This window comes from Struthio camelus, chromosome 24, assembly GCF_040807025.1.
Source record: "Struthio camelus isolate bStrCam1 chromosome 24, bStrCam1.hap1, whole genome shotgun sequence".
Taxonomy (NCBI): domain Eukaryota; kingdom Metazoa; phylum Chordata; class Aves; order Struthioniformes; family Struthionidae; genus Struthio; species Struthio camelus.
The window spans coordinates 6850162-6877932 of NC_090965.1; the positions used below are offsets into that span (position 1 = coordinate 6850162).

Consider the following 27771-nt stretch of genomic DNA (forward strand, 5'->3'; position numbering starts at 1 on the left):
TTCCGGCGCTCTCGCTGGCACGGCCCCGCCGGGCCGGGCGCGTCCCCGCAGCCATGTTGCCTGCGAGGGGAAGTGGCGGCCCGGAGCCCCGCTAAGATGGTGGCGAGGAGCCCTCGGGGGGAGTAGGGGCCCGTCCCCTCCCCCCTTCCCCCCGGGCTGCAGGGCGACGCGGGGCCCATGGAGCAGCTATAGGGTGAGCCTGCCGCCCACCAGGGCCGGCGAGGCCCCGGGACTCGGCCCGGGCCTGTCGGGGGGTGCTGACCGGAGAGGGGGCGCCGCGGTTGGGGGGGGGGGGGCGGCGGCGGCGGCGGCAGCTCGGGTGAGCGGGAGCAGCCGCAGGTGCGCTCGCACAGGCAAAAGAATAGGTATTGTACTTTGCCTTGAAGGTGTTTCTGCTTCAGGATATTGTTCATGGGTGCGGGGAGGGGGGGTGTTAAAAAAAACTTGAAAAAGGAGACCCCAAACCTTCCCGTTTGACCGGAATCTTTTCTTTCAGTAGCGTTATATCAGTTGATCGTAGTAGCGCTACAACGCTCATTTATTTCTGCTTCCATCTCCACGAGGGCTGTCTTCGTCACGTCATACTCAACGCTCTAGCAGCACCTTCCAGAAAGTAGCGCATACTTCCAAACTTCTAAGTATTGCTCTAATTATATTCATTTTCTGCTGAACATTAAGGAGCTCTTACTGTTGTCCGACAGCTTATGGTTTGCAGTTAGCTGATGCTTATACCATCTGTTCTGGTAATAAAAGGAGATGACAAGCGTTTCTGAATTTTTACATCTTTTCTGTAGCACACTTTCTGAAGCCTTTGTACACTTAACAGTCATGTACAGCATTAGTAGCTCTGATGGCATTTAGAGTAGACATCTAGATGGATGTGATATGACCTGACTGCAAAGGAGAACTATGACTGGGGCTGTTCATGGCCATGTGTCATCCCACCACGATTTTAGCCTTAGATCCTACCATGCTTTTCCAGGACAGAACACTGCTAGAGGCTGTGCAGTTTAGCTATTGTTAGTAGCTGTTCTGGTAAGTGCAGTATTAGCCTCAAGGAAGTACTTCCAGAGAGGGATTAATGACCAATCAATGTGTAGCATTGCACAGTGATTGTGGAGATTAAAGTTTAAAAAACATTCCATTTTCTAGGGCAGTCAGTTCTGACACTCAGTCTGAAGTAGTGCAGAACTGAGGGCTGTAATGCTCACTGGGTTAAAACAGGTGAAAAGCTCCACTGGAAATACTGAACAGTTGTGGGTTTGATGGAAGCAGAGTTTAATACATAGCAAGTGCAAGTTCGTATTTCGGTGGTCCATTCAGTATTAGCAAATAAACTGTTACAAGAACTTGGATTTAATTCTGCGCCCTGGTATTTGATCATTTCCTGCTCTCCCACAATTGCTAGCATAGGTGGCAGTATGCCAGTCTAGTGCAGACTGTTCATGCCAGGTGAGTGGGTAAAATGCTGAGTACTGCCATGTTACACCCATCACTAGGGGGCTGCATGGTAAATATGCTCATCAGAAGGGTGAAAGTTTGTCCCAAGTGCCTGTCTCTTGGGAGCTGTACTGTGAACTGCGTACATGGCAAATGGATTGCAATAGAACTTAAGAGTGAACGCTTATATATTTAGCAACTCTTAGAGTAGAGCAAAAGTCCCTAGCTGTTCAGTAATAGGCAAACTAGTATTTCCAGTTAAACATTGCCTTTTAGTCATACATGTTTACAACTAGTCTGCTGAAGGTATTTCTTGGTTTTTCCTCTGCCGCAAGAAAGTGGGCAATTCTGTTTCATCCATCATTAGTCTAACATACTTAGCCCTAGATTTGTTTCTCTTTAGTGCTGAGCAAGCTACATGACAGAAACAACTAGCATTATTTCAGTGTACTATATAGCCCTCACCTGGAAAAGGAGAAGCTTATTTTAATCATCTAAGGCTTTCTTGCTTCATGTTTGAATGTGTTAAAAGTAGTGATACTGATTTAATATCCAGTATTGATTTGACCTTCTGTCAAGGAAAGTATCCCATTAGGAAAAGTATCCCCAAGAATAGCCCTATTCAATGGGTTTAAATAAGAAATGAAAACAATGGCTTATGTAGTAGGGTGGAACTGCTGCAGTATTCTAGGCACATCACCAATGACAAGTACAGTGTCAGCAGCAGTTGATTTTGGAAGATTTGCAGAGCAATTTGCCAGTGCTCCATTTTTAATTGGAACAATCAGTTTTACTTTTCCTCCTGCCTAACTGATTTTGCTGTGAAAGTTTGACATAACATTTGTACTTGTTAGCTGCTAACGTTTATCAAGGGTCAGCTTTTTCGGTGTGTTATTGGGAGATGTTCAGGTAGCAGTACACTCAGTTCTTTATGGCAGATGCATCACATCAACAAAACTACAGGTGGAATTCAGACCTAGTAAAATGGATTTTTAGAACAGAAGGTCTGAAATTTACTCTACAGCAGTTTCCAAAAAGAAACATTTTAAAATGAGTTTCAACTAGATATTAACAAATAGTATCGCTGCCTCGCTTCTTGTTGCGGTAGGCAACGCAGTAGAAGACTTCTGCATAGTGAAATGAAGCTTTTCTCTGGATGCTTTCCCTAGCAGAGGGTACTTTTCCTAACTGAATGCCAAGTCATAACAAAGCACTGAATTAAAGCACTTAGCAGAGCAGGATAGCAAAAACTGAAGTCAAGCAGGTTAAAGAGTATGAAATCTGTTAACTCGCATAATCCATGCCTCAGCTATTTCTCCTGCTGCTGCCTCTTCCCAGCTAGAGGGCCCCAAAACACCCAACACTTGCACTGGCCTAGGGATTAAAATCATGACAAGGCAGCACTTGTTGGGAGGTGGCACTGAAAGAGCAACTTTGAGCTTTCCTTGGCTGATTACATCTCAACTCTCAAAGTACATGTCTGAGCTTGTTGGGAATACAGTGGTGTAATCGGGTGAAATTGTGGCCCAGAGAAAGGCAGAAGTGCTGTTAGAGCAGTGATGAGCAAAAGATGTAAGCAAGGCATGGTTTACAGGGAGGAGTAAGTATTTCTTCAGAACACTGAGATAACTAGGCAGAAGGACTTTCAGGCATGTAAACTTTTACAGGGACCTCGCACTGATAGAAACAAACCTAGGTAGCTCCAGCTCCCCTGTCAGCTTAGTGCTTGTTTAAAGCCCTCTGCCCTCCAGGGCTTCTCTGTACACGATACTGTCTGCGAGACTGCAAGGTTATTTTCAATAGAGCTTTTGCATTGTTTGAAAGCAGGGTAAAGGATGATGCTTAATGAGCACAAGACTTAACGTCACCGCTAACCCACTGTTGAAGTGAGCCATTATTGAGTCTACAGATGCGCTGAACAGACTGCTTGTCTAGCTTGCACTCCCAACAGCGGTTTTCACTTCACACAAAGGTTAGAAACTGCATTATTTCCTTAAAAAAAGGAAGGAGATTTAATAGAACTGAACTTTAATTACAAATTTAGCTTCACCTTTACAGGCATTGATGCCAAGTTGATACAGCTAAGAGCTTGCATTCTTGTGCCTGCTACACTAATTGGTCTGTTAGTAATGATCTTCTGCCACAAGCCTGGCCTGGCCTTCCCCAGCCATCAAAAGGTATGGTCAGAGGGGGTTTTGATCTGTTCCTTAAGCCAAGGAGCTTGTACTCACAGAATTGGCAAGCTACTTGTTCCCATAATATGCGTGACCATATAAAGCGTTCAAATGGAAGAAATAGTTATTTCATGACTTTTTTGTGATTCATGGTTTCCTCTGATTCATTAGTCTGGTGCAGTGTCATTTTCTTATACGTGCAGCTTCAAAGCTATAGGGTAGAACAGTACTAGGTTCACTGGTGCTTTGTTTAGTTGGATACAAATTCAGTAGAGATCCATAGATTAGACACTTATGGGTAAAATATTTGTTGTAAAGCAATAACACGAGCACAATTGCAGGGAAAAGTTTTACAGAACTGATGGAGCAAGAAGCTTCTCAGATTTCTAAGAATTCCCACCATTCCCAGCTATCCTGAGTAGAAGGAGTGGTAACAGAAGTTAGATTTTTGTCTTGGCAGCGCTGGGACAAGATGAGTGGCTGCCTCCATTAATCCCGTGTATCTGCAGCCTAGACATGCTCGGGAGGATAGCGTCCAGTAATCCCAAATGTAGTTTCCAGTTAAAAGGAAGTTAATACTACAAGGCAGAGCTAAAACTTTACAAGAAACATGTATTTTAGTTAAGACTGGAGGCAAGACACTAGCTTGTCTGCCTCTTTCTCTAATAAAGAATAGTGGAGCAGTTAAAGCAGTCCTTACATCTCAGTTCACTGGCCCAACCTAGCAGAGATTCTCTTTTCAGAAATGCAGGGTGGAGGGGCAATCCATTGCTCTCTCCTGTTTTGTCCGTCTTTCACACCAATTCAAACTCATCAAGAGCTGATGTATTTAGTGCCTCCCTCTCATGACTAGGAAGTAGTCAAAGGAGGAAGAGAGCCCTCACTGCTGCCAGCACCACAGACAGGAGCATTTTTTGAAAAAGTGACTCAGACCAGCAGCAGAGGCAGGACTCAGGAGTTGCTCTTAGGCACAAGGACTCTGACTCTTCTTGAAAACAGGAGCAAAGGGACTGCCTGAGGAACTGAGGAGACACTTGCCAATCCTGGTAATACTCATTACAGCAAAAAAGTGAGACTGTTCAAGGTTAGTAAGCCAATCTGCAGCTAGTACCAAGTGTGCAGCTCAGCTTGCCATGTGTAGAGACTCTTGTGGGTAGTCTGTGTTGCAGCATACACAGCACTATGAAGTGGAAGCCTTAGTTGAAATGTAAGGCACTGATAACGTGGAATTTTTTTGCTATTTTAAGTAACTTGCAAACTAATATTGATAGTGAATAGATCTAGATAGTTACTGAGCTTGAATACTTCATGTGCATTAAACAGGCTTTCCTGTGTGTTGAGATATGCTTGATCTTTAGGGATGACTTTATTCCTGATAGTGCCTTGTTTCAGAGAAGTGTGCTGGTATAAGTACATCAGAAGTCTCTCTCAAAGTAGGCATCCGTTACTTTTTAACAGGCAGGGCAGTGAGGGATAAAGGTTGACTGGATTAGCACTGGTCAGAGCATGAAGCTAGAACTAGGACAAGATTTTAGTCATGACTGCAGTTTCTGCACTGCCTACTACATATATATTCTGCCTCTGCTTTGCCTAAAACTGAGATGTTTGATTATATTCTTCAGCTGTGTTTTTGCTAGTATTTTTTCAATGCAGCTATTCTTACTGGCTCACTTTCTTTACAACTTTCAGTAAAACTCATTTATTCTGTCTGCAAAATTCTCTATAACACAATTTATATATTTTTCCAGAAAGCTTCTGAACATTTTCAGCTTCAGATTTTCAATTCTGTTTTAAACTATTGCAAGGGTTAAGATGGCACCTCTTCCAGAATCCACATAATAAACATTTTTCCAAGTTTGCATCTACATATGTAAATTTAAGAAGCCACCTTTTTTGTTCTTTTACTCTAGCCTTAAATTTGCCAAAATGACAGCATCCATTACATGGCTTGTTTTGGTAGCACCTGCAGAAGCATAAGCAGGATCATGCCGAAATGGAAATTTTGCTGTAGCTGGGTCCAGGGACACAGAACTCTGCTGATAGATGAGCCCGCACTTTAATGCTTAGACTTTAGTGTATAAGAAAAGCAGGTCAAAACTTGGGTTTCTTCTCCAGCATGTTGAAGTTACATATGTTAATGGCTAGCTAGTTTACAGCATCCTCTTTGTGTTTAAATATTATCAAGTTTTTGAACCTGTTTTGTAGGGGTAGACTAAGCTGATTGTGCTGTGAGCATGAGTCATTACAGATCATTCTGCATTTGAAGCTGTGATCTTGGGTGGATACCAAAACTGATAGGGCTAGACAAATTCAAATGGCTTCAGGACTTCCCCTTTGTTCCTTTCCAGGAAAGGACTCTTTGACCTGCTTGCCCAGTTACACTGTTAAAACTATTTGTAGCCTGCATTTAGTCATTTGGGATGAGGGCTCCAGCAGCTCTAGCAGGTCTTTACTTCTTCAAAGGTAGGTGGGGAATGTGTTAGTCATTGCCATCAGCACTGGGCACTTCCCCAGCTGAGAACCTCCTGGGCACTCAAGGGGTTGCTCTTTGGTAAAGCTTCCCATTGGGGTTAAGTGTGACTCAGTTTTTATTTTCCCCCTCCGACTCACAAATTTCAACATTTTAAGAGCTTGCCATAACATGGTAGAGACTGGCAGTTCTCCTCAAGCTGGCAGGTCCCCAAGTACCTCAGCCAGCCATGCTGTTCCTAGCGATAAGCTGAGGGACAAGGTCCTCCATGCTACGATAGCCTGAGTCCTGCCAGCTTATCCCAGCTGTTCTCTCCCATGGCTGCTTGTCCAGGCACTGAGCAGCTGGATACAACTTGGACAGCAGCAAGCACATCAGCTTTAACAAGCAGAACAGGTCAGGGGCACAGCAGTGTTGGTTTTCAGCAGTTTATTTTTAAACACTGATTTCCTGGAACTTCTAAGAAGTGGATGTGGTTAAACTCAAGACCAAGTTTCTCAACTAAACCAGCAAATAAGCCTTCTCATTTCTAGATTTGTACTACAAACAGCTAGTCACTGCCAAAATGACATCTTCAAGCTCTGCCCAGTATCCAGCAGCTGAGAACGCCTGCAGAATCACACTTGGACAAGTCAACCAGGTAATTCTCTTCCCCACTTCATTGCTTCCATCTCTCTAGCTCCTTAATAAAGCCCAGACTTCTTGCATCAAGTCAAAGTTCTCCAAGTACCCTTAAGCAAGGAGGATTTCACTTGATTGAATAGGGCTTTTATCCTGAACAGCTGTCATCTGAGCTTTCACTATCAAAGGTGAAGGAACATTTTCATGGAGGGAAAGAAAGAAAAAACCAGTTTAAATGGGCTATACAAAAAACTGTACAACGCATTTCTGCATTGGACACGTACTTGAAGTTAGCATGCAGCATTCCTTTTAATACAGGACTGTGTGACAGTGATACTGGGCACAGTATATTGGCTTGTATATTGAACTTAGTTCAGTCATTAACACATCCCTGTGCCTTTTCTGATACTAGCTTGGGTAAGCATTGAGCATATAGTACTCCCATTTTTGGCTGTTCCCAGTAAGCAGTAGCTGAGAGCCAAGGCCAACATGGCAGGCAAGTAGTCTAGCATATAGGAACGCAGCTCTGGTGCAACATGTTACAGCCAGTCAGAGGAGAAATTTATAGTGCAAACAGTGGCTAGAGAAATCTGGTCTAAAAATCAGGCAGGTTTCTTAAAGACTGGCAACCTATCTTCCAGAGCTGCTTCATTAAAAAGAATATCCACAATACAGGGGGAAGTGGCAGGAAGGGAGTTAAGCTATTGAGAAGTTAAGAAATCCTCCTATTGGAGGTTAAATTAGAAGTTGTGAAATTTATCCAAGTCCTGTGAAAAATGTATTTCTATGCTTGTTTATTCAATTTGCTCCACTTGAAAAAGTTATGGCTAACCAGGCTCTCACACTAGTACCAATATATTTATTGTCAGCGCTCAGTATCATAGGCAACGCAAGTGAACTAACTCCTCCATTTTGGCAATATACTTTAGTAGTTAAGAGCCCATTTAAAATGATCAAGTTAGCTAGGTTACTTCTTCAAATGGAATGCAATATATGAGAATTTATTTCAAAATCCCTTTGAGAAGGGTCATTAGAGAAATAAATAAATGCAAACACATGTTTATCATGATAAATACTACATGCTGATACCACTATTTAATTGAATTGTGCTTTTTGGGGGGGGGGGGGAAATAGGTGTTTTTGAGAAACAAACTTGGGACTGGCATTAGTTCTATTTGAGCTTTAAAACAGACCTAACCATAAGAAAACAGAATCAATAAATTCACAGAGGTGTTCAATTGCTTACAGTACTCAAACAGCAAAATGAATACTTACCAAGATACTGTCTAACAGCTGAGCAACAAACAGCACTGACACACAACCAAAACCTTCTCTTCTTACCTTGTGCTGGAAAAACAGCGCTGCTGCTAGAGCTGCATGTTGAGGAACAGTTGTAGGAGTTCTGAGCAGGCTCACTCCTTAGGAAGGAAAGGAGTCTTTCAATTGCGTTTATATGGGCAAGGAGGAGGGGTGTTTATGAGACACAGCTGAACCCACCTAAAACTGACAGGTGAAGGCCTTTACAGGTGAAGGCAAGTATTACGTGCCTTGAGAGCAGAAACCTGTCAAAGTCTAGGGGAAACTAACAAACATAATGTGCTGAGTATTGGACTTTCTGTCACATGACTGATTAAAATATCTTGCTGTATTAGCTTTTGACAGACAAAGGAGGAGAACAGAGGAAGAAATTCAATGTGGGAAACATATACCTTACTGTACAGTATTTATATGCAATTACCTAGCATACAGCTTCCTGGCAGAACAGCGAAGGCTTTCTGACTTTTAGGAACACAAGAGATGAGTTCACAGGGTGCCACTGTCCCAGTAAAGGAGGTGGGGGAGTGGGGGAAGTAGCTATTTAAAACTTGCTACTGTTTTATATAGCCTCATCTGTCTCCTTTGCTGTTCAAATTTGCTTGGGTGTGTGGGTGAAACCTAAGGGGGCTGTGGTGCACTTGGCATCTTTCCCATGATGCTTTATGTTTCATATAATACAGATTTGGTTTGATGACTGAGATCCACAGAAAATACAGGTTCTGATCCTTGTTAGTTAACCACAACTTGTATTTAATGCTGTCTTGTAATTATGTGTCTGTTCCGAATCCTAATAAATACATACTCCCTACAGCCTGTACAGAGCAGATCTGATCTATTCACTGCATTAATTAGGGAAATTCAGGCATGCTGATATTGAAGTTATGATATGAATACACCATCATTGCTTCTAAGTTTGTGACTCAGTACATTGGGTTAGTCACTGCCTAGGACTCCATACCAAGGGTCTGAGTTTCCAGTCTTTCCTCACATGATGAATGACATCAAAGTTAATGGAACAAAGTGAGCGATTAAAGCATTTAGAGCTGGCTGCCCAAGTTTCCTGGCTTTTTTGTCTTACAGGTGAGTCAGAGTGATTGTGCTGAATTCCAGTCCTTCCAACTTCTTTTTTAAGCATTTGTCCATGCAGTTTATTTGTAAAAGAACAGTAGCCTTCAGGAAGCTAGCCTAAGGCGAGCAGTATTCCCCATGGCCTCCCACTCCTACCATGGTTGTCTGCTCTGTGCTTAGTGTGACAGTCTATGTGCATTGAGCAACTCAGGCTTTGCGAGCTGTAATATGCAGGCACGCATGCCAGGGTGACATTGTTTTCTCTCAGAAGGTCACTGCTTAATGTCATTCAAACAAAACTCTGTATTTTGCATTTTAGGTGCGACCCAAACTTCCGCTTCTGAAGATTCTGCAGGCTGCAGGTGCACAAGGTGAAACCTTCACACTGAAGGAGGTGAGCTTGGTTTCTAGGCACTGAAACTGAGCCGGTCCCTGGTTGTTTAGCAGAAGATTCTTTGTGGGGGAGGAAAGAGACTGGCTCTTGATTTTTCTATACTTCATAGCCTTATCTGTAAAATAGGGATACCTTACCCATGGGGCTGTTGTGATTTGATTGATCTTAAATTGCATTGAGAGCCTCCGAAGGACTTGGTATAGGAGTGCAAAATATTAAAGAAAGTTTTTTATTTTGGAAAATCAGAAAACATTTTAGAGAAAGGAGTAGTAGAATAGTCACACACCAGAGAGAATGCCAGAGATTCTGTTTCGTTGTCTTCCGATCTGCTCAGCACTTGAAAGCTTAAAAAATTGGATTCTAGTTGATATTTTTCTATTTAGGTTTCCTTTGAAATGGCTTGTCAGCTAAACCTAAGAGACTCTGTGAATTCATTTATTTTAAGATTAAAATGCAGTATGTGTACAAGATTAAAAAAAATGACACTGACTGTGATTTACAGGAGTATTCTGTCTGCAAAGAATTAAATGCAGTGGTTTTTCATTATGAGTGTGTCAAATATTCCTGCAGAGCCCTGTGACTTATTTTAAACACTTATGCATTTAAATAACTTATTTAGCTTCTAAAAATCTTTGCACAAACAAATTGAATGGTTTAAATGTGGAGAGTTGGGTGTTAAATGCAGGTTACTCGTATATATTTACATTTTAACTCAGGTAAGTCAATTTTTCTGCAATACATGGAGTGCTATTAGCAACTTTTTGGTTGCATTTACTACTGTTGTTCACGAGGGTCACTTTGGTGGCCAGTTGGGGGTGGAACTTTGTTTTTCATTTTGCTTAACATGCATTGCTTTTCCCTCCTGTACTCTAGATTCCTTACTGTAGCTGGCAGTCTGGTAGCTCTCAAACGTTTCCTCTCCGTGCTTCTTTGTGATACTAACGCACACGTTTTTGCATCTGCCAAGCGAGTTGTCTCCTCAGGGCCAGCGCTGTTAATTGTGGTCATCCTTTAGTAACAGCTTATCCTTTCAACTGGTGATAACCTTCTGTCTCCTCATCACACCGTTTCCTTCTCATCTTTACTCTGAGTTGTTATACTGTTCCTCCTCCTGTTTCAAAGAGAGGACACAATCGCTGTGGTCCTAGCAGGGTGTTCTGCACAGTCTGTGTCTTGGCGCTGCTGCACTGCTTCAAACAGTTCTTCCGAAGGCATTTGGAAGAGCTGCAGACTCCCAACTGGTGCTCTCACTGAGCCGCAGTTCAGCCACTTGCTCTCCATGTTGCTGAGAGGGAGATTGCCCGGATAAGGGTGTCCTTACCCTTGTCATGTTCTGTTTTAATGTGGGATAGAAAAGAGACTTCTGATTATCTGTCGTTGACACAGTTTTTCCTTCTGCCAAGGGTTAATAATTACAAACCTTGAAGTATATGGTGACGCGTAACTCTCCTTGTTTGGGAGGCGCAAATGGGTGGCAGAAAAGCAGAATAAGCTCGTATTACTTTACTGACACTGTGTAGGGCAGTGGGAGGCAAGTATCATAAACCAAAGCAAATTTCCAGGGTCTTTGGTGATTTAGTTTCCCCTTCAGGTATGACTAAAGGTGTGCTATGTCTCCACAGGTTATGCATTACCTAGGACAGTATATAATGGTGAGGCAGCTATATGATAAAAGACAGCAGCACATGGTCTACTGTGGAGGAGATCAGCTGGGAGAACTGCTGGGACTGGAGAGCTTCTCTGTAAAAGATCCAAGGTAGGAAAAAGTGACCTTTAACGTATGGTGCGTTATAGAAATTGCTGAGTCAGGAGACCCTTGATGATACTGTTCTTGTTCACCGTAGCCGAAACCTCCGTGAATACCAAATATCCAGCCCAGTGGCTTAGTGCTAACGTTCTGGAATGGCATTTAACAAGCTTGAGTTTAGCTCCCGTGTTTTGAAGAGCCAGTCTACATGGTCCAGGCTGTGAGCTGTTTGAGGTTACGTCTTTTCCCCCTTTTATTTCTGCACCTTCTTAGGCTCTTGATCTCAGACGCATGCTAAAAGTTGCATCCTTCAGTTGCTTTCTGATCTAGACTTCTCTATAGCAAGCGGTTAGGAGAGGCGGACAATCCATTGCGGTTTCCAGCATCTTTTTGAATAATAAATGAGAATTTATGTCCCTAGTTTAAAATGGTAACACTATTTGTTATTGAGACTCAATGTCTCCTTCTTTCCTGCAGCCCAGTCTATGACATGCTGAAACGGAACCTGACTTCTGCTGCTATGGCAGGTAGGTTTGTCACAGTTTGGGCAAGTATATTCAGTACAGTGTTGATGTAACTTGGGTAAGTAACAATATTCAGAAAAGGGGAATTTTTCTGAAGTTGGAACAAACTGCTAATGAAGGCTTTGACGAGAGAATCTCTTGAGAATGTGTCCTTTGTGTGTGTCCACCATCAGCAGCTGTGATTTGAAATGAGTTAGCTGTTTGAGTAACATGGCTGCCCATAACCGATGGCCAAATCTCAGAGCAGCAGACAGACAAGGTCTGGAAGCACACTGAGAGAGCTAAACACTGTGGATGTACAAACCAACTTGGCTGAAGTATCCCATCCAAATCATTATCAATCTCTTTCACTTTCATAGCACACAGTGACTTCCCACTCTTATCTCGTTTTGTGCTTTCACGTTCTTGAGCCTGAATGCAGAGTGCTGAAAACCTAACCTAGTTCTGCAAGCCCAAGAGGTCTGGACTTCAACCAAACTCTTGAACCCTTAAAGGTTACTTTCTCAGCTCCTAGGAGAAGTTGTCATGCCCATCTACATCAAAAGTCCTTCCGTCATAAATTAAAGTTCATTCTTAGATTAATCTCAGCTGATGGCTCCCTTGCAGCCGTTTACCATTGTACAGCTGGCAATCTTGATGTGAAAAAGAACTTCTGATGAAAATGCAAGAGTGCAAAACGTGAGTGAGATGCACTGAAAAAGTGGTGAAATCTTGCGTCATACTTCTAAGGATCTCTAAGCCGAAAATATGGGCTTAGTTTTTCAGAAGGACTTAAGTCTATTTTTGCCCGAGTACAGAACAGCTTTTGCCAGTTTAGAAACTGTTTGAGAAAGTGTGGTCCTAGACTGCATAGTCTTCTGCTCTGAGCCATATTTCTTCATATAATGGTGCCTCTGAGCTCACCTCTTTTTGCCATTTATATAGAAGAACCTCCCAAAGCGGCCTCTTGTCTAAGCACCTGTTGTCTACAGAATAACTGTGTGAGTGCCCTTTCCCTTGCTGGTGATTCCCTAGTCTCTTACCTATAGGCACTGTATGTGGAGAGCAAAGGATCCCAGGGAAATGCTCTCTCCTCTGCTGCCCTTTTCCCTTCTACTTGGTGTGTGCATGTGGCTGTGTGTGCATGTGGCTGTGTGAGCATGTATGGTCCAGTCATGGTGTAACTACTTTAAAACCTGCCAAAGGAAATACTGTTCCTTTAGCGAGCTGATCATTGAGTTATACCAACATGCCTGCATGTGTATGTGTGTGACTACAAAACGAAACAAGCTTGGCAGACCAGGCTTTTGACAAGTACATAGGAAGGAAGACTCAAGGTATTGTTTCCTTCGTCTCAACCCAAGAATAAATAGAAATGTCATAGGCCTTAAAAAGAGGCCATCGTGTTTCGTGTTTTGTAACAGCCATTTGTATTCACTAGCCAAATCAAGGCTTATCAGCACATCGTTTTGCAGATTATCCTGACCACTTCTTTGAAGTACACCTGTAGAAAGAAAAGTGACTGCAATACATCTTGATAATACAGACTAAGCTCTTACATAATGGTATCCTTACTTGTCTAGCTTTTACTGCAAGTGTGAATCATGTGAGGTGTGTTTAGGAATACCTCACTTTAAGGACATTTTGTGTTCAGTTCCTGGTATGTATCGCAGGAACGCTTCTCCAATAAGTGGAGCGTATTGTCACACAGCGTAGGACTAGCGTGTATCATTTTTAAAATGTTAGAAAGGCGAGGCTATACCTCTTCTAACGCCACTGCAGAGCCCAAACAATTGTGGATGAGCCAGTTGGCTCCTGTTTTGCTTCAGGCATCAAGTAGTTATACAGCTGTTGGTGGTGGAAGGGAAGAAAGGAGAGCTGAACTAATGCATGGATGGCAAAGAATACGGGGTTCAGCCGTGTCATTTTATGGTCCTGTTTTCTGGTCCATTTTATGGACCAGTTTATGGTCCACTTCTCTCCCTATAGCAGCAGTTTTCAATGTCCTCGTATCATGCTCTGATTCATGACGTCTAAAATTAGAGTGCACATGTCTGCCTGGTATTTGGTGAGGAATTTCTTTACCAAGTGGAAAGGGGAGCAAGCAGAAGCCATCCTTGCATCTTATTCTCTAGCAAATCCTTCTATTCAGACTTCCTAAATGCAGCTCTCGTTATGTAGAACTATTTATATTCGTTTGATTGTTCTTGCTAGTTAGGTTGGCCTTTTAATTAACCCTTGGGGCCAGCATAATTGCCTGGATTAAATTTTGCTGTGGATGTGTACACAGTTACCCAGGAAAGAGCCTACTGTACATGGAAAATGATGTTTTTCCTGTCTCAGCATATGCTAAAGAGACAGTGTCCTCAGGTATTTATAAAAATCTTACTCTTCTCTATTCCCCTTCTTCAGCGTTGATGTGATACGGCCTTCAACTGAGAATCTCCACCCTCTGCTATTGCTCTGGGTTTCCTGCCCCCATGCAGGCTTGTTGCATATGGGACCTAGAGCTTGCAATGGGAGGACAGACTGTAGGAGAAAGAAGATTTTTTTTACATTGGGAGGAAGGTTCTTAGATGCTGTGAGGTTTCCCCAAGCTTTATCTCGGTAGGCACAGACTATATATTCCCTAGGGCATTGCCTCCCTACATACCTAGCAAAGCCAAGGGAATATTGGAGTAGTACCTGTCTAGGAAATGGCCAGTTCTCTAAGGAAGAAAAGATTCTGGTTTCTCTCAGAGGGTTACCTAGCAGTCTGCCAAGCCTGGTTCGTTGGTCGCTTGCTGAAGGCCTTCTGTGTTGTGAGAATGGTTATTACCAGGGAAGGTTTTTTCTTTTGTTTTACCTGCCATCTAGATGCTGCACAGAATCTCGCAAAGGAACAGAGCATCGATAAGCCAAGCCAAGACCAACTGAAGGTAAACCCACTGCCTGGTGGTTTCTTTTGTTGTACAGAGTGCCCCTTCTCTGTACCTGTGCATGGTGGACTATGAGAACTTTTTGCTGCTTGGCTACCAGGTCCTCACCTTCCTGAAAAGTTCTTGGAGTCCACAGAGCAGGGACAGAGTGACCCTTCTCTGTTCTCTTCATAACAGAGTTCCAGTCTCTGAGCGCGTTTCTCTGGGGTGTAGCACTTCTAGTCCTCAGTTCCTCCAGCGTGCTCTGTATTTTCATTTACTTCCCCCTCTCTCCCCCCTCCTCTGAATAAGAATTACCAAATAATTAAACTTTCTAAAAATATAAACAGGTTTTTTGTTCGGTAGGATTGTTTTCAAAAGCTTTGAGGCAGATTCTAAAACCTAGGAAAAATCTTTGCACACTGTAACTTATTTCAGATATATTTTGGGATTAAGGTAGTCTGGTCTGGGAAGTGTGTGTTCACATTAGGGGCCAGGGGGATCATGAAGATCATAGGGTTACTGCATTAAAGATGGCAACTTTTGGACTTTTGCCAATCTTAAGATTTTTCCTGGGTTGAAAGCATATTGTGTGTGCTGATAGATGCATTGCAGCCTTCTTAAAGGGTTATAGTGTGTAGCTTTTGTTCAGTAAACTTTATTCCTGTGTGTAACTTCTTGGTGTTGTACTGCTGCTGGTGACTCAGAATGGAAGTGCTACATCCCCTTGTCCCTATAAGCTCTGATGGACTAACATCTGTGTTTTCCTTCCTTCACGCAGTATAGCCCACAAGAAGGTTCAGACACTGGCGTAACGGAGGGTGAAAGCAATGCGTCTGCTTTGTCTACCTCAGAGCACAAATGTGGGAATTATGAAGGTGAGTGCCAGTCATCCCCTAGTAATACAATGTGTACAAGTTGTTCTGCTCATTCTCCAGTGTGACACACAGAGCTCTGCATCAGGAAACTGCTGGAGGGGGGTGCCAGGAGACTAATAAGAACCCTATTGTGGAAAATATTATTTAAATATCATTTGAGGGCAAAGATTTAGCAAATGTCTGCAAAAGGTATTTTATGATGGCTGCGTTTTCTAGTGTGGATATTTGGCCTCATACATAAACAAACGCTTTGAATAAAAAGGCAGGTTAAGCCAAACAGCGCATCAATCATTAGACAGTGCCACCAAAAATCTTTAGACCTTGCTGAAGGGTATTTTAAATGCTGAAATTATACCTGTATCTATTTATCTTCCCAAGGGACTCTTTCCTCTGATTACATGGAACACGTACTGAGCTGTCTGCAGTCATTACTTGCAAACCAATCAAGGAACTGAATAAGAATGGTGTATTTTTTCTATCCAGCTTGAGAATAATACAGCTCCTTCATATTTAGACATTTCCTTTGTTTGAGTACCTGGGGATTTCTTGGTAGTTCACTAATACGGATTTCTGATGTTACGGAAGCAATTTTCCTATTTTTCCACTTTCTACTCTCACATGCGTTCTCATATCAAGGAGCGTCGTATGTAAAACCAGATCTTCTTTGCAAGCGTGGTTATATCCAGATCAAATGAGGACGGTAGATATTTTCCTGGCTGCAGATACAAAGCAGGTAGAAACAGTCCTTGCCTGTGCCTTTGAAACTCTTGGCACTGAAGGGAGATGGATTGCAGGTTATCTTGAAGTTCAGACCTCTGAGTTTAGGATCATAGATTAAACTTTCTGGGCTAAAATAAAGAAGAAAGCTGAGGCAAGGAGTTACAGAGGACAGATTCTTAAGTTCCTGCTTCCTGTTTTGAGCCTACTTTTGGAATCCAGGGGCTCCAGTCTCTGGAAATTTGAAACAAATTCAAGCCAGTTCTCTTTCTGCGTCCTAAGTTACTCTGGAAATGTACCCAATGTTGACTTGGGTAGAGCTTTGAAAGAAGTGTACTGATTTGTGTGTTGAGTCTTAAAAGTAAGGCAATGCTAAAGAGAACCTATACAGTTATAGAGACACCAGGAACTCTGGGATGCTTCTCTGACCTCTAATGGCTGTGCAGTGACTATTCTGCCACATTCACTTGGGTAGATGCAGCAATACCGATGTGCCGCAGAAGTAACATTGCAGTACTCTCATGCAAATGCCAGAGCTGCTAGCTGTTACTCTGGCTGTAAGTGGGAGCGAGACAGATTTCTAAAATTGGATGGGGCCAAATTTTTCTCTGCTGGTCTCTCAAATAATTTAGGTGTGGCATGACGTAGATTCTACTTGGCTCTTACAGACAAAGACTTAATAGAAAACTTCTCTAAAAGCAAGAAGCCTAAACTGGACCTAGTGTTTGAGGAATGGGATGTAGCTGGTCTTCCATGGTGGTTTTTAGGCAACCTCAGAAGCAATTACAAGTCCAGAAGTAATGGATCAACAGATATTCAGACTAACCAGGTGTGTAGACATTTTAAAGAGGTGCACTGTATTCTCTTCCTCTCCTCTTTTGTGTTCCAAGTAAATAATATATTCTTGTCCTTTCTTCCCTCTTCCCATTTCAGGACTTTCAGCCTCTCCCTTGCGTGTTCCCGTCCCAGCCTTTCACATCACACGGTTACCTTTGGTGTTCCTACATAAACTGTGCGCTCTCTGAAGGCTGTGTTCAGCCATTGGAGGTCCTTCTGCACTCGAGAGCATTGGTTGTATTTCAGGAGTTGCCCCTCTTCTGGGTTGAGAGTTGTTATACAGTGCAGATGACTGTAGCGTGGCAATCAGCTGCTGTATGAACAGCTGGCAAAGGGAATGAACTGTAGTACTGTTTGCAAAAAGGGGCATCTTTGTGAGAGTAGTTAGTGAGTTGCCCCTTTCTCCCCTAGGGGTGACTGGATAAGCTGGCCAGGGCTCAGGCTGTTAGAGAGGAAAAGGGGAGAAGCTTTCGCTGCGGCCATGGCTGCAGTACTGGTACTTCTGCTGCTAAAAAGCCGAGCTATAAGAGTTCTCTCCTGTTTCTTCTCTAACAGGACGTAGACACTGCCATTGTTTCAGATACTACTGATGACTTGTGGTTCCTCAACGAATGTCCGTCAGATCAAAGCAGTGCCACAGTCAAAGTGGAAACAGTAGACTGCGAGGAAGTGAAAGAAGATGACAAAAAGGTATCTCCTCAACCATCCACAGTGTATGTGTTCCACAGGTTAACCTTGCTTAACTGATCTTATGGCTGTGCAAAATGCTTAAGTTTTCATCTCTCTTCTGCTGCTCTCCTGAGATGGGAGGAGCTAGATCTATAACCATCCAGAGTTTTTTGACTTGTGTTTAGAAAAGGCTGTCACCGTTCCATACATGGGATGATAGCTTTTCTCTGTAGTGCAGGTATTAGGAAGAACCTGCTTGGTTTTGGTTTAAATGTGTATATTTTCAAGGCAAAAAATTGATGTAAAATGACTTAAAATTCTATCAGGAATCTTCTCTATAGCATATCTCAAGCTGATATCTGAAGACTAATAAATGAAAAGACTTGAAGAGGAAAATCTCATTTTATGTTTTAGTGGCTTTCAGTATGTGATAGGCTGGTCTGAGTCTGCTAGCTGAGGTGGTAGTGAGATTGGTCACAAAAGTATGTTAAAAGGATTAAGCTCATGATTTCTTCCATGGAAATTAGTACGACTTCTCAGGTGCATATTTGCTTGCAGTATTTATATGATTCTTTTGTGCATCAGCGAGAGAGAGATGATTTGACCACCGGAAAATAAGACCATAAGCCAGCCCAGCAATATGTGTCAGCAAGATTCTGGAATGGCTGCAGTACATAAAATGGCTTTTCATTTGCTTCTAAAAATGGATTAATTGTCAAGGCCATTATATTGTCATTTTACTTTTGGTGTACAGTGCTGGGCTCATCACAAATACAGATTTCTGCAGCTCTTCTAACAGCATATCCACTCTTTCCAGGTAACTGAGGATACATGTTTGCATGACTTTGAGGATTCTCAGTGCTTAAGTGATGACACAGATACAGAAGCTGCCTCTGAGGTAGGCATCCTTTAAGTCAGAGCTCCTTGCTTGGTTTGTGCTGCAGCCTTAGCTGTAGTTGCAAAAACTCCTCCTACAGCTCCTACTGGTTGTGGTAGGAGAAACCAAGAAAAGCAAAAGAATAAACCCCCGAAACATATGTTTTGTAGCCTACACGAAGGAATGCAGAGATGTTCGCTTGACCGGGGCCAGTTTGTTTTGGATAGGGCTCCATTAAATTTTAAATTGGATTGGCGTTAAGCATTGGCAGCCCATCAGTGCTCTGACCCACCCAGACTGAGAAGACCAAACGTGTCTCTCTCCTGGCTGCAGGCACTTTTTGTGGCAATGTCAAAGGATTTGTATGTGCTCTAGCTATGAGTGTCTTTCAGCTAGAAGATTAGAGTCCTTATTTTCTATGTTGTGCTTTCCCTTTGTGCAGGGTAATGTAGTGTCAGAACGGGCAGCTGCTGTCTTTTAATACATGATTTAACTCGTCCCTTCACGTACCCAGGAAGTGAATGAAGATTAGGCCCTCAGTTTCCAGCATGGTCAGTCTAGTGCTATATTAAATTAGCATTAACGATACCCATGCATGTTTTAGTAAAGTTAATTCTGTATTGTACTTTGAAAGGAAATTTGGGGTATAATCTTTGGTGGAGATTCAGAGGTATAAAGTAGACACTTTGTAATCACTGAAGTGGCCAAATCCAAACCGATTGCGCTCAAAAACTTAGTGCGAGTTTCTGTGTCAGAATCAGGGTTCTAGTGGGTCTTGGAAGCTGCAGGCCAGTTCTGAATCTGTTAGTTGCTTCAGGGTGGTCTCTGAGATGAGAAGAGAGTCCACTTCCCGTTTCTGCCTTTTTTTCCAGAGGTACTTACATGGCCTTTGTCAGGGGGAGTGCTGCCGGTTTAATGTCTTTGTCTTCACAGTGCCTCTCTGAGGACAGACCAGAGCTATTGTTCGTGTTTTAATAAAAAAATGAGGTGGAAAGAGAGAATAAGCAATAATTATTGGGTTGTCACTCCTCCTCACTAACCCATTTTTCTTCCGAATTTGCTCATAGCAGATATTGAGGGACATAAAAATTAATGTTCTTTCATCTGTACTTTTTTTCTCCCAGTCCCGCAGGCTGCCTTTTGAGGTTTTGTTTTAAGTCAGCAAAAGTATATCATGATACTCTTTGGAGCTGGTGGCAACATTTTTTAGCATAATTTTCTAGACTGTGCGTGCTTGACAAATTAGGTTGTCCCTGGCGTTGGACAGCTGAATCATAGCTCTGAACTGGGGCAGCTCTTGCCCTTGCTATGTGAGTTAATCAAGTAAGCCACTATTAGTTGTGTAGATTCAACAGATGCTAAGTGATTGCTGAGTCTGGGAGATATATTCCTAACTGATTCCAGGAGCTCTACCCTTGCATTTAGAGTGGGTTATTTAAAATTCAATAAGCTGCATGGCTTGAGAACATTGCATTCTTCCAGAGTGCTGAAGGCTGGGAGGAAGGAAGGACAGAGTTAAATGCTTAAGAGGTCTGAATCTGTGGAACGTACGGGGTAGTAAAATATACCTTAGGCTTTCTGAGGTGCTGATAATCAAACTAGCTATCATGCATCTGCAAGCCTTTGCTCAGTAACAGATGTCCTCTTCTGATGAAGTGTCTTTGCTGCTTTTCCCACATAGAGGAAAGCAGTTGTGTGCAAGAATACTCTAACTTGCTGCTGTTTTTGTCTGCCTCGATCGTTCTTCAGGACTGCTGGCAATGCACCAAATGCAAGAAATTTAACTCTCCAGTCAAACGGTACTGTTACCGCTGTTGGGCCTTACGGAAAGACTGGTACTCAGATTGTCCCAAACTGGCTCATTCTCTTTCTCTGTCCAACATTGATGCTATGCAAAACAAAAACGATGATGAAGGGATAGATGTCCCCGACTGCCGAAGGACTGTTTCTGCTCCAGTTGGCCAACCCAAAGACCTGTACGGGCTAGAAAACAAATCACGTGTAGATCCCTGTAGCTCTCTTGAGTCTTTGGATTTGGCACGAAAATGTGAAAGCAAGGAGTCTCTGTTGCAGTTCACAGAGCATAAAAAGGAGGAAGAAATACAGTCCTTAGAGAGCATAAAAAAATTACTGAATCCTTGCTTCTTATGCCATCACAGACCACGAGATGGGAATATTGTCCATGGAAGGACCGCTCACCTGGTGGCCTGTTTCAAGTGTGCAAAGATGCTGAAGAAGAAGAGGTCGCCTTGTCCAGTGTGTAGGAAGGAGATTGAGATGGTGATCCGAATCTTCATGGGGTAGTTGTGTTAGTTCAGTGCTCCTCTGCCAAAAGATTTCACACAGATTTTCTTGCAGTCCCACAAAACCTAACTTTAGCACTCAGCTGGTGAATACCAAAGAGAATTAAGATGCAAAACTGACTAAGGCCACTGAGGAATCCTCTGCATCGAATGAAGCCGCATCCGGTTTTTGATGTCCGTTAAATTAAAGCATTTATGGAGCAGGGAGCGACTGACACGTTTGTATCAATGCCCTAGGTTTGAAATTGTCTAAATCTTTTAATTTCAGAAGTTCTGTGGTGTCACTATGATTCTCTCTTCTGACAACTGCTCCTTGCAGAAAGCAAGTTTTGGAAAGAGTTATAACCTTAGTTGTTGGAGTGTTGTTCTCCAGTAAGTCAAATCCTGTGCAATGCCTTTGAAGGGAGGAGTCCACATTTGGAAAAGATGATGGGGGGGGGGTTGGGGGTTGGGAAGGGGGAAGGAGTATGGGAGGGAAGGATAGACCAAGGGGGTTGTAATTTGGATAAGCCATTTCTCCGAGGATCAGTTCTCATGAGGGCAGTGAGAAGTAAGTATCCTGGTTTCTGATAATCTCTGATTTTCCTTTTAATGTAAGTTTGTTAGATAAGGTAAAGGTCCTCTTGCTCCCAGACTTGAATAAGTCCTCCCAGACTTTTAATCTGTAACTATCTCAGGTCATATATCAGTTGGCAGAAGAATAGGGTGTTATACTTTGCTTCTTGATCCTTTAATTTGTATTGATTTTTTTTTTAAATTCAGATACAATGCTTTCTTGGTTTGCATAGCTTTGTTGAAGCCTACAAAATGTTAGCTGAGAATCTGGCCTGCCAGTTGAGTTAAATTATAACAGCTCTGTGCATGTTTTGCGATGTTCTCATAACTCTTTGCTCACAGCTCCTTTGCAGCTCCTACCTGCCTTATTTCATCAGGCTAGTCTAGAAGAAGCTCTCTTGGGAGTGTGATGGAGATTTGTTGACACATTGTGGACCTTTGAGAAACAAAAACATTCCCTGTAAAGCACCAGATTGCAGCTGGTTAGCTTGTGTCTGGCCGTTAGCACAGTTAGTCTACTGTGCTTGCTGTTAGTTTTTGAATTCCTCTGCTGACTTTCTTTCCCAGTGATTGAGCGCTTCAGATCTATCTGCAGCATTTATATTATCCTTCAAAGCAGTGCATGGTCAGTCAGTTGGCCATTAAAACTCAGCTAGGGCTTGCAGTTTAAAGCTAAACTTTCTCTGAGCGCAAGTCCTAGTGTGTGCTCAGATCTTCTTAAGCCTACTATTTTCATGAGGGTTGGCGGTCAGAGAACATTTGCCCAAGAGGAGGAGCTTTGTTTTTCCAGTGTGCAGAAGGTGGTTGAGTACGGCCCTAAAGCTGGGGGAAATTACAGGAGGGTAAAGCGGCCATTGTCGCGGCTTGCCCCGGGGCTCTGAAAACTGCCTGCGACCATCCTGGATGCCTTGAGATCCCTGGGGAACTGGGCACCCCTGCTCTGTTCCTCTTCTGGCTTTCCCCTCTGGGAAGGCTGCACAGGCTAGAGGCCTCTGCAGAGTCAGTGGAGAAGACAGCGCTGTGGGAGTGGGCGTTGAGCACAACCTCTGCCGTGCACAGATTTGCAGCCCACTTAAGAGCAGATCATTCACCTTTTCTGACAAGCACCATCTCTCCTCCTTTAAAATGCATTTGCAAAACAAAGGAAATTTAGTTTTCCTCCATCCCCCCCCCCCCCCCCCCCCCGTTTTTCTACTTCATTCCTGATTCTTTTTTTTTTTTTTTCTTACCTAGAAAGGTGCTAAGGAGATAAGTGTAGCAGAGCAACTTGCTCTTTTAGTTTTCTAAGTCATTATTTATTTAAAATGTAAAGCTGGCAAATACTGTTATGGCCAATCCAGCCTAGTGTTCTTTAATGTGAATGAACGAGAGGTGTGGTGAAGGCATCTCAGGACATATTCTCCAGGGCTTTGGGAGTGCCTATATTATGTAGCATTAGCAGTAGTGCCTTCACCTCTAGCTTTCAGGTATACCGATGTTTGAATTGAATACAGCGCATCAGTCCCATGTCCTTACCGTACACCCTATATACCCTATTATACCCTTCTGTATAAATCCCTCCCTGAGCTAGAAGGTGCTTCACTCCTTTCTGAAGACAGACATTGCCGCTTTCCTGTGGCAGACATTCATGCTGTGCAAGCAAGGAGGGAAATCCCGTTGGGATGCTAGCAGAGTTCAGGAGGAACACACCTGTGGAGCCAGGAGCTGTTCCCTGCTCATATTTAGGTGCTTCTCAAGGCAGTTTCCCCTTACTTTCCACACTCCTTCTGCTGGTCCGGTCCTAACAGGCCAGATGTGCAACAGGAGGCCCTAATACACGGCAGCAACCTGCCCTGTCAAAGTTGTTCTTCGGCAAAGATCTTGGGGTAGATGCAGTATGCAGTCACTGCCGATCACTGCCAAAAGATGAATCCGCTTTATATTTTGCAGAACGTTGTGATTGTTTCTATGTTGGCTATTATTTAGACTATTATTGTTGACTGTTAATTACAGTTGTATTTTAAAAACCAGAGGCTAGATGTCTGGCATTTTGCTGCATTATCCATAGTCCAATAGAAGTCAGTCCACATCAAAAAAGCCCTGCTTACCACTCCCTTAGTTGAAGGGCTGTTAAGTTGAAGGTGGTGCACTTTAATCATGTTAAGTTTGGCAGCGTTACCTCCTGCAATCATGGAAGGGAGTTCTGCTGGGTAGTCTCTTCCCTTTTAAGTGGCTAGGGCTCAGCAGGGTACTTTGTGGCAAGCCCTTAATGCACTTCTGAATGCTGTGAATTTTTCCCCCCCCGATTGCTAGTAAGAATTTATGTTTTGCTAAAAGCAGCTTTACTGAATTGTTCAGATCTGGCTACACTGAAAAGTATGTAATTTGCATTGACCAAAATAAAAGAAAATTGGGAGTGTTTAGGTTTGAGTAAGTTAGGGGTTGAATACCCTTACCAAAATCCTACTGAGATCTGTGTGTAGGAAGTCAGCAGTGTTTCCTGAAAACATACAGTGTCCTGAGGTGCAGCTCTTCCATTGTTAAATGAAAACTGATTCCCTTGTTACAGTTTGTGATAAAAAGTGAATCTGCAGGATGGCTTTCAGGGCAACAATTTTCATATCTGTGAGCGTGCTTATTAATATAACCGCATTGGTTAGGTATGCATTTACCAACTCCTTAATTCTTTTTAACTGAAATAGTTACTGGATATCACATATCAGAATGTTACAGCCCATTTTCCCTCCTGTATAGGAATAAGCTATTGCGGTGTAAGCACATTGTACGTGGGGGTAACTGCCCAGGTTGTAGCTGGGGCTTGGATGGGGAGCGGCTTGGAGGGAGGGAAGATGTATTATTATTGCTTTAACTTAAATCTAAATCTGAAAAAATTGTAATTCACCAAGAATTGCTTTTTTTTTTCTGACACTTTTTAGGAAGTGCAGACTTAAGATACAAGTTGAAGAAATAGCTCAAAGCATTCAATTATAATACTTATGTAAAAGTTTAGAGATATGCAGATGAGATGTTTGTAAGGTGGTGTTATTGCTTGCTTTTTCTACAGAGGGAGCATTTAACATGGACACCTAAGTTGGAAGCCCAGGTTTTTCAGAGGTGCTGAGCACTTAGCTGAGATGGATGTGAACCACAGGTGCTCAGGACCTCTGAATCTCTTACATTGGTGTCTCCAACCAATGAGTGATAGCTCTTCTCTCTTACAGTGGTTTTATTACAAAGTGCAATATGAGAGAAGAGGTCCTAGGGAGATCTTTAGCAGTCGTTGCCACATTTCTGTTTTAAGTAGTATTGAGCATAGGTGTCTTTGGTGCTCTGCCTAGAAAGGTTTATCTGTTTCCCTGCTTCTTTCTTCAGTGACATTGGTCACTGTCCCTCGGGAATGTGCTAGAAGTCTCACCTGCACCTGGCCTGCAGGTAGTGAGTGATTCATGCACAGGATTGCTTGACTTTTCAGCCAGAAGTTCTGGCACCATTTATCCCCAGAAATAGCAAGTTTTGTACTTTGATTTGTATTTAAATATAGTATGGGAACCATGAGCCTCCCAACTAAATAGTGCCACTCAGTACATTATAGTGCTCTGCAGTGAGAAACCATATGCATATGCCTACACTCTCTGTTTTGGTAACCAGAGGTACACATGCAGCATTTCCTCCTAAAAATCTTTCCAGTTTTAAGTGCCTCTTCTCAGTTGCGCTCCGTGATTCGTTCACTAATGCACCCAGCATATCGTCCTTTTCTTATGCTTTCCGTTCAGAAATCTCAGTGTCCCTCCTCTGCTGGGGGTATATTATCAAGCTAAATTTAGCCTGGCCAATGCCGTTACATAAATGTAAAAGAGCCTCTAGCACAGACTCCCTAATGCTTATTTCTTCCGACTGGTGGGTGTTCCCAAGAAAGACTGTTGTGAACTTTCAGCCTGCGTGTATTACATATTTATTATGCTGCATGACTCTGGTGGAAAACATGGTGCAGCTAGCCAGCGTGCTCTCCAGCCTTCTGCATCCAAACACTGATAGTTTTTGCTACTGAGGCGCTATCCTTGCAGAAAAAAAACGGCTATTGGACAAACCAGGGCTCTCCAAGGAGATGTAGAGTCCTCCAGGATTCCCTGTTTGCATGTATGTGGAAATGGAGTGTTTCAAAACCCACGGTGGGACCTTGCTTTTGCCTGCTCACTTTGCCTGTTCAGAGCATCTCTCCGGTCCTGGAAGAAGACAAATGCTGTCACTTAAGGCCTTCAGTGAAGGCCGACCATTTTGGAAGAGGGCACGATGAAGTGACTGAAAAAAAAAGATTCAGAGCCAGGGCACTGGTCTCTGTTCTGGCTTTACTCCTGATTTGTTGCATGGGCAGAGCAAGGCACTCCCTCAGTCCTGTGCATGCTCTTTAGCTACCTGAGCATCTGCAAGCAGTGTCAGGATCCTTGAGAAGGCGGTGCTGCAAGGCTGCTTGCTGTCAAGAGCAAGAATGAGAACCACAAATGATGTGGAGATGACACACTTCGTGCCTGGAACATCTCTAGGAGCCTAGATGACCTTTGGGTAGCTGCTTTTCTGCTCTGGAAATCCTCTTGTGGTTATCTGCTCACAGAGACTGGAATTTACCTTGCTCCTTAGGAAGTGAGCGAGAACATGCCTGTAACTACCTGTTATTGTCTGGCCAGTAGGATGGTCAGCTGCCTCTAGCTAGGCTATTCTGGCCATCAGCTTGCTGTCTGTATCTGATTTTGATTAGTACAGTCAGCTGTTACGTTTACAGTCCTTCTTTTCTGCCAGATCATAAGCGTGTGTGTGCTATTGCCCTGGTAATGTGCGTTTCCTGCCCACATACATGTATGGACACTCAGTGCCTGCTACACTGAGCAGATGCTTCACTAGCTTCAGAATCTCCGACTCCTACAAGACATAACTGCCTTTGAGGATCTGTCCGAGAAGATACATGAAGAAGGCAGGAACATGTTGTACCTCTGGCAAAGATAATAAAGACTTGCTGTTCTGGAAAGAGCGATTTCCTGCCGGATCTCCCCAGCACCCTTCCTCTGCTGCATGTTGTTTTATTTTTCTTGTTCAGAAAAATTCAGCATCTGACTGCACACCCACACAGTCACTGCAAGAACCACAGTCAGGGGAGCTCACTAAACAGCATCTGTGTGTTTGCACTATTTAAAAAAGGCTTGTAGCACAAAACTGATGACCTGTTTTTGTTTCCTGCTCATAATGAATTTAATTAAATTGAGAGCATACTAAGATAATGTAGGTTTATTTTTTCATTTGTGCTGTGTTTCGGGGAAAACTTTAAGTAAAGACCTGTTACCAGTTAAGAAGCCTGTGATCTTTCTTTGTTCACCTTTTCAGGGAGGGGGAGACCTCTCATCTCTCCCAGGATGTGTCTACTTTGTGCCTGGGAGGGGATGTTGTAGCACCAATATATGTGTCCGCGAAAGGTAGCAGGAATGGTGGCAGGGGTATGGCATAAGCTTCATCTCCTGAGCCAGCCTGAAAAAAAGTATTTACTGTGTGGCTTTGAAGCTGGAGCAGTTCCCTGGTCCCATTCCCAACAACAGTGGTAGCCACTCAAGATTCCCCAAGCAGTGGGGGAGCTGGGCAGCAACCACCATATGATTTGCTTGTGCTAATGCAGAAGATTGCTTAGCCCCCTCTCAAATTGCTTTCCAGCTTTTCGCTTTGAGTGTGGGGTGGAAGCAACCATGGCACAGCCATCATGCACCCGTACACCCTGCTGCGCCCCTCGGCATGCAGAGCTCCCCAGACAGGCGGCTGCTCACTAGAGGGCACCCGCAGGCCGCTCAAAACACGGAGCCGGATGCTGATGTTTGCCTGCAACTCTCGTCTCGTTGCCTTTAGGCTGTGCATACTGAACCTTCAATGCTGGCATAAATAGGTTGCACCGGGGGGCATGAGTCCAAGGTTGGGATTAGGCTTTTCTCATTCGCCTCTTGGGTGTTTTTTGCAGTAGTAGCACCCTGGCTGTGCTTGCTAGACAGGAGTGTCCCTGGTTTATGTGCTGGCTGGAGAAAAGCAAGCTGCATGTAAGAGAAAGACACAGCAGACGAGCACGCTGTGCTCTGTGTGTTGTAAACTAGCCCCACGCACGCACCCAGCAGTGATTTATCACTCGTTGCCAAGGAGGAGATGCTGCTTCATAATAAACAGCATCTTGATTGCTTTGTAGGAAAGCAATAAAGCTCCACCTGTGGCATCAGAACAGGAGAACCAGAGTCAGTTCCCCTGTCTCTGACACAAGGGTACCTTCTCCTGGCAGAAGGCAGAGTTGGTTGTATTTATG

General features: G+C 43.3%; 1 protein-coding gene across 7 annotated transcripts; it reads left to right on the forward strand.

Moving 5' to 3' along the window:
- On the forward strand, positions 1–26788 carry MDM4 (MDM4 regulator of p53). 7 transcript variants are annotated; one of them, XM_068917869.1, is made up of 13 exons: positions 306–3412; positions 3499–4698; positions 6618–6724; positions 9410–9484; positions 11107–11240; positions 11709–11758; positions 14591–14652; positions 15413–15509; positions 16895–17055; positions 17160–17297; positions 17619–17753; positions 18550–18630; positions 20359–26788. In XM_068917869.1, exons 3-13 carry the CDS (start codon positions 6650–6652, stop codon positions 20911–20913), a joined length of 1563 nt encoding a protein of 520 aa, XP_068773970.1. In that variant the 5' UTR covers positions 306–3412; positions 3499–4698; positions 6618–6649; the 3' UTR covers positions 20914–26788. The 7 variants fall into 7 exon arrangements, with proteins under 7 accessions (XP_068773973.1, XP_068773969.1, XP_068773970.1 ...); XM_068917868.1 differs by lacking the exons at positions 306–3412; positions 3499–4698 and adding an exon at positions 13–193; XM_068917870.1 differs by having other exon boundaries at positions 306–4660.
- Positions 26789–27771: the final 983 nt, after the last annotated feature.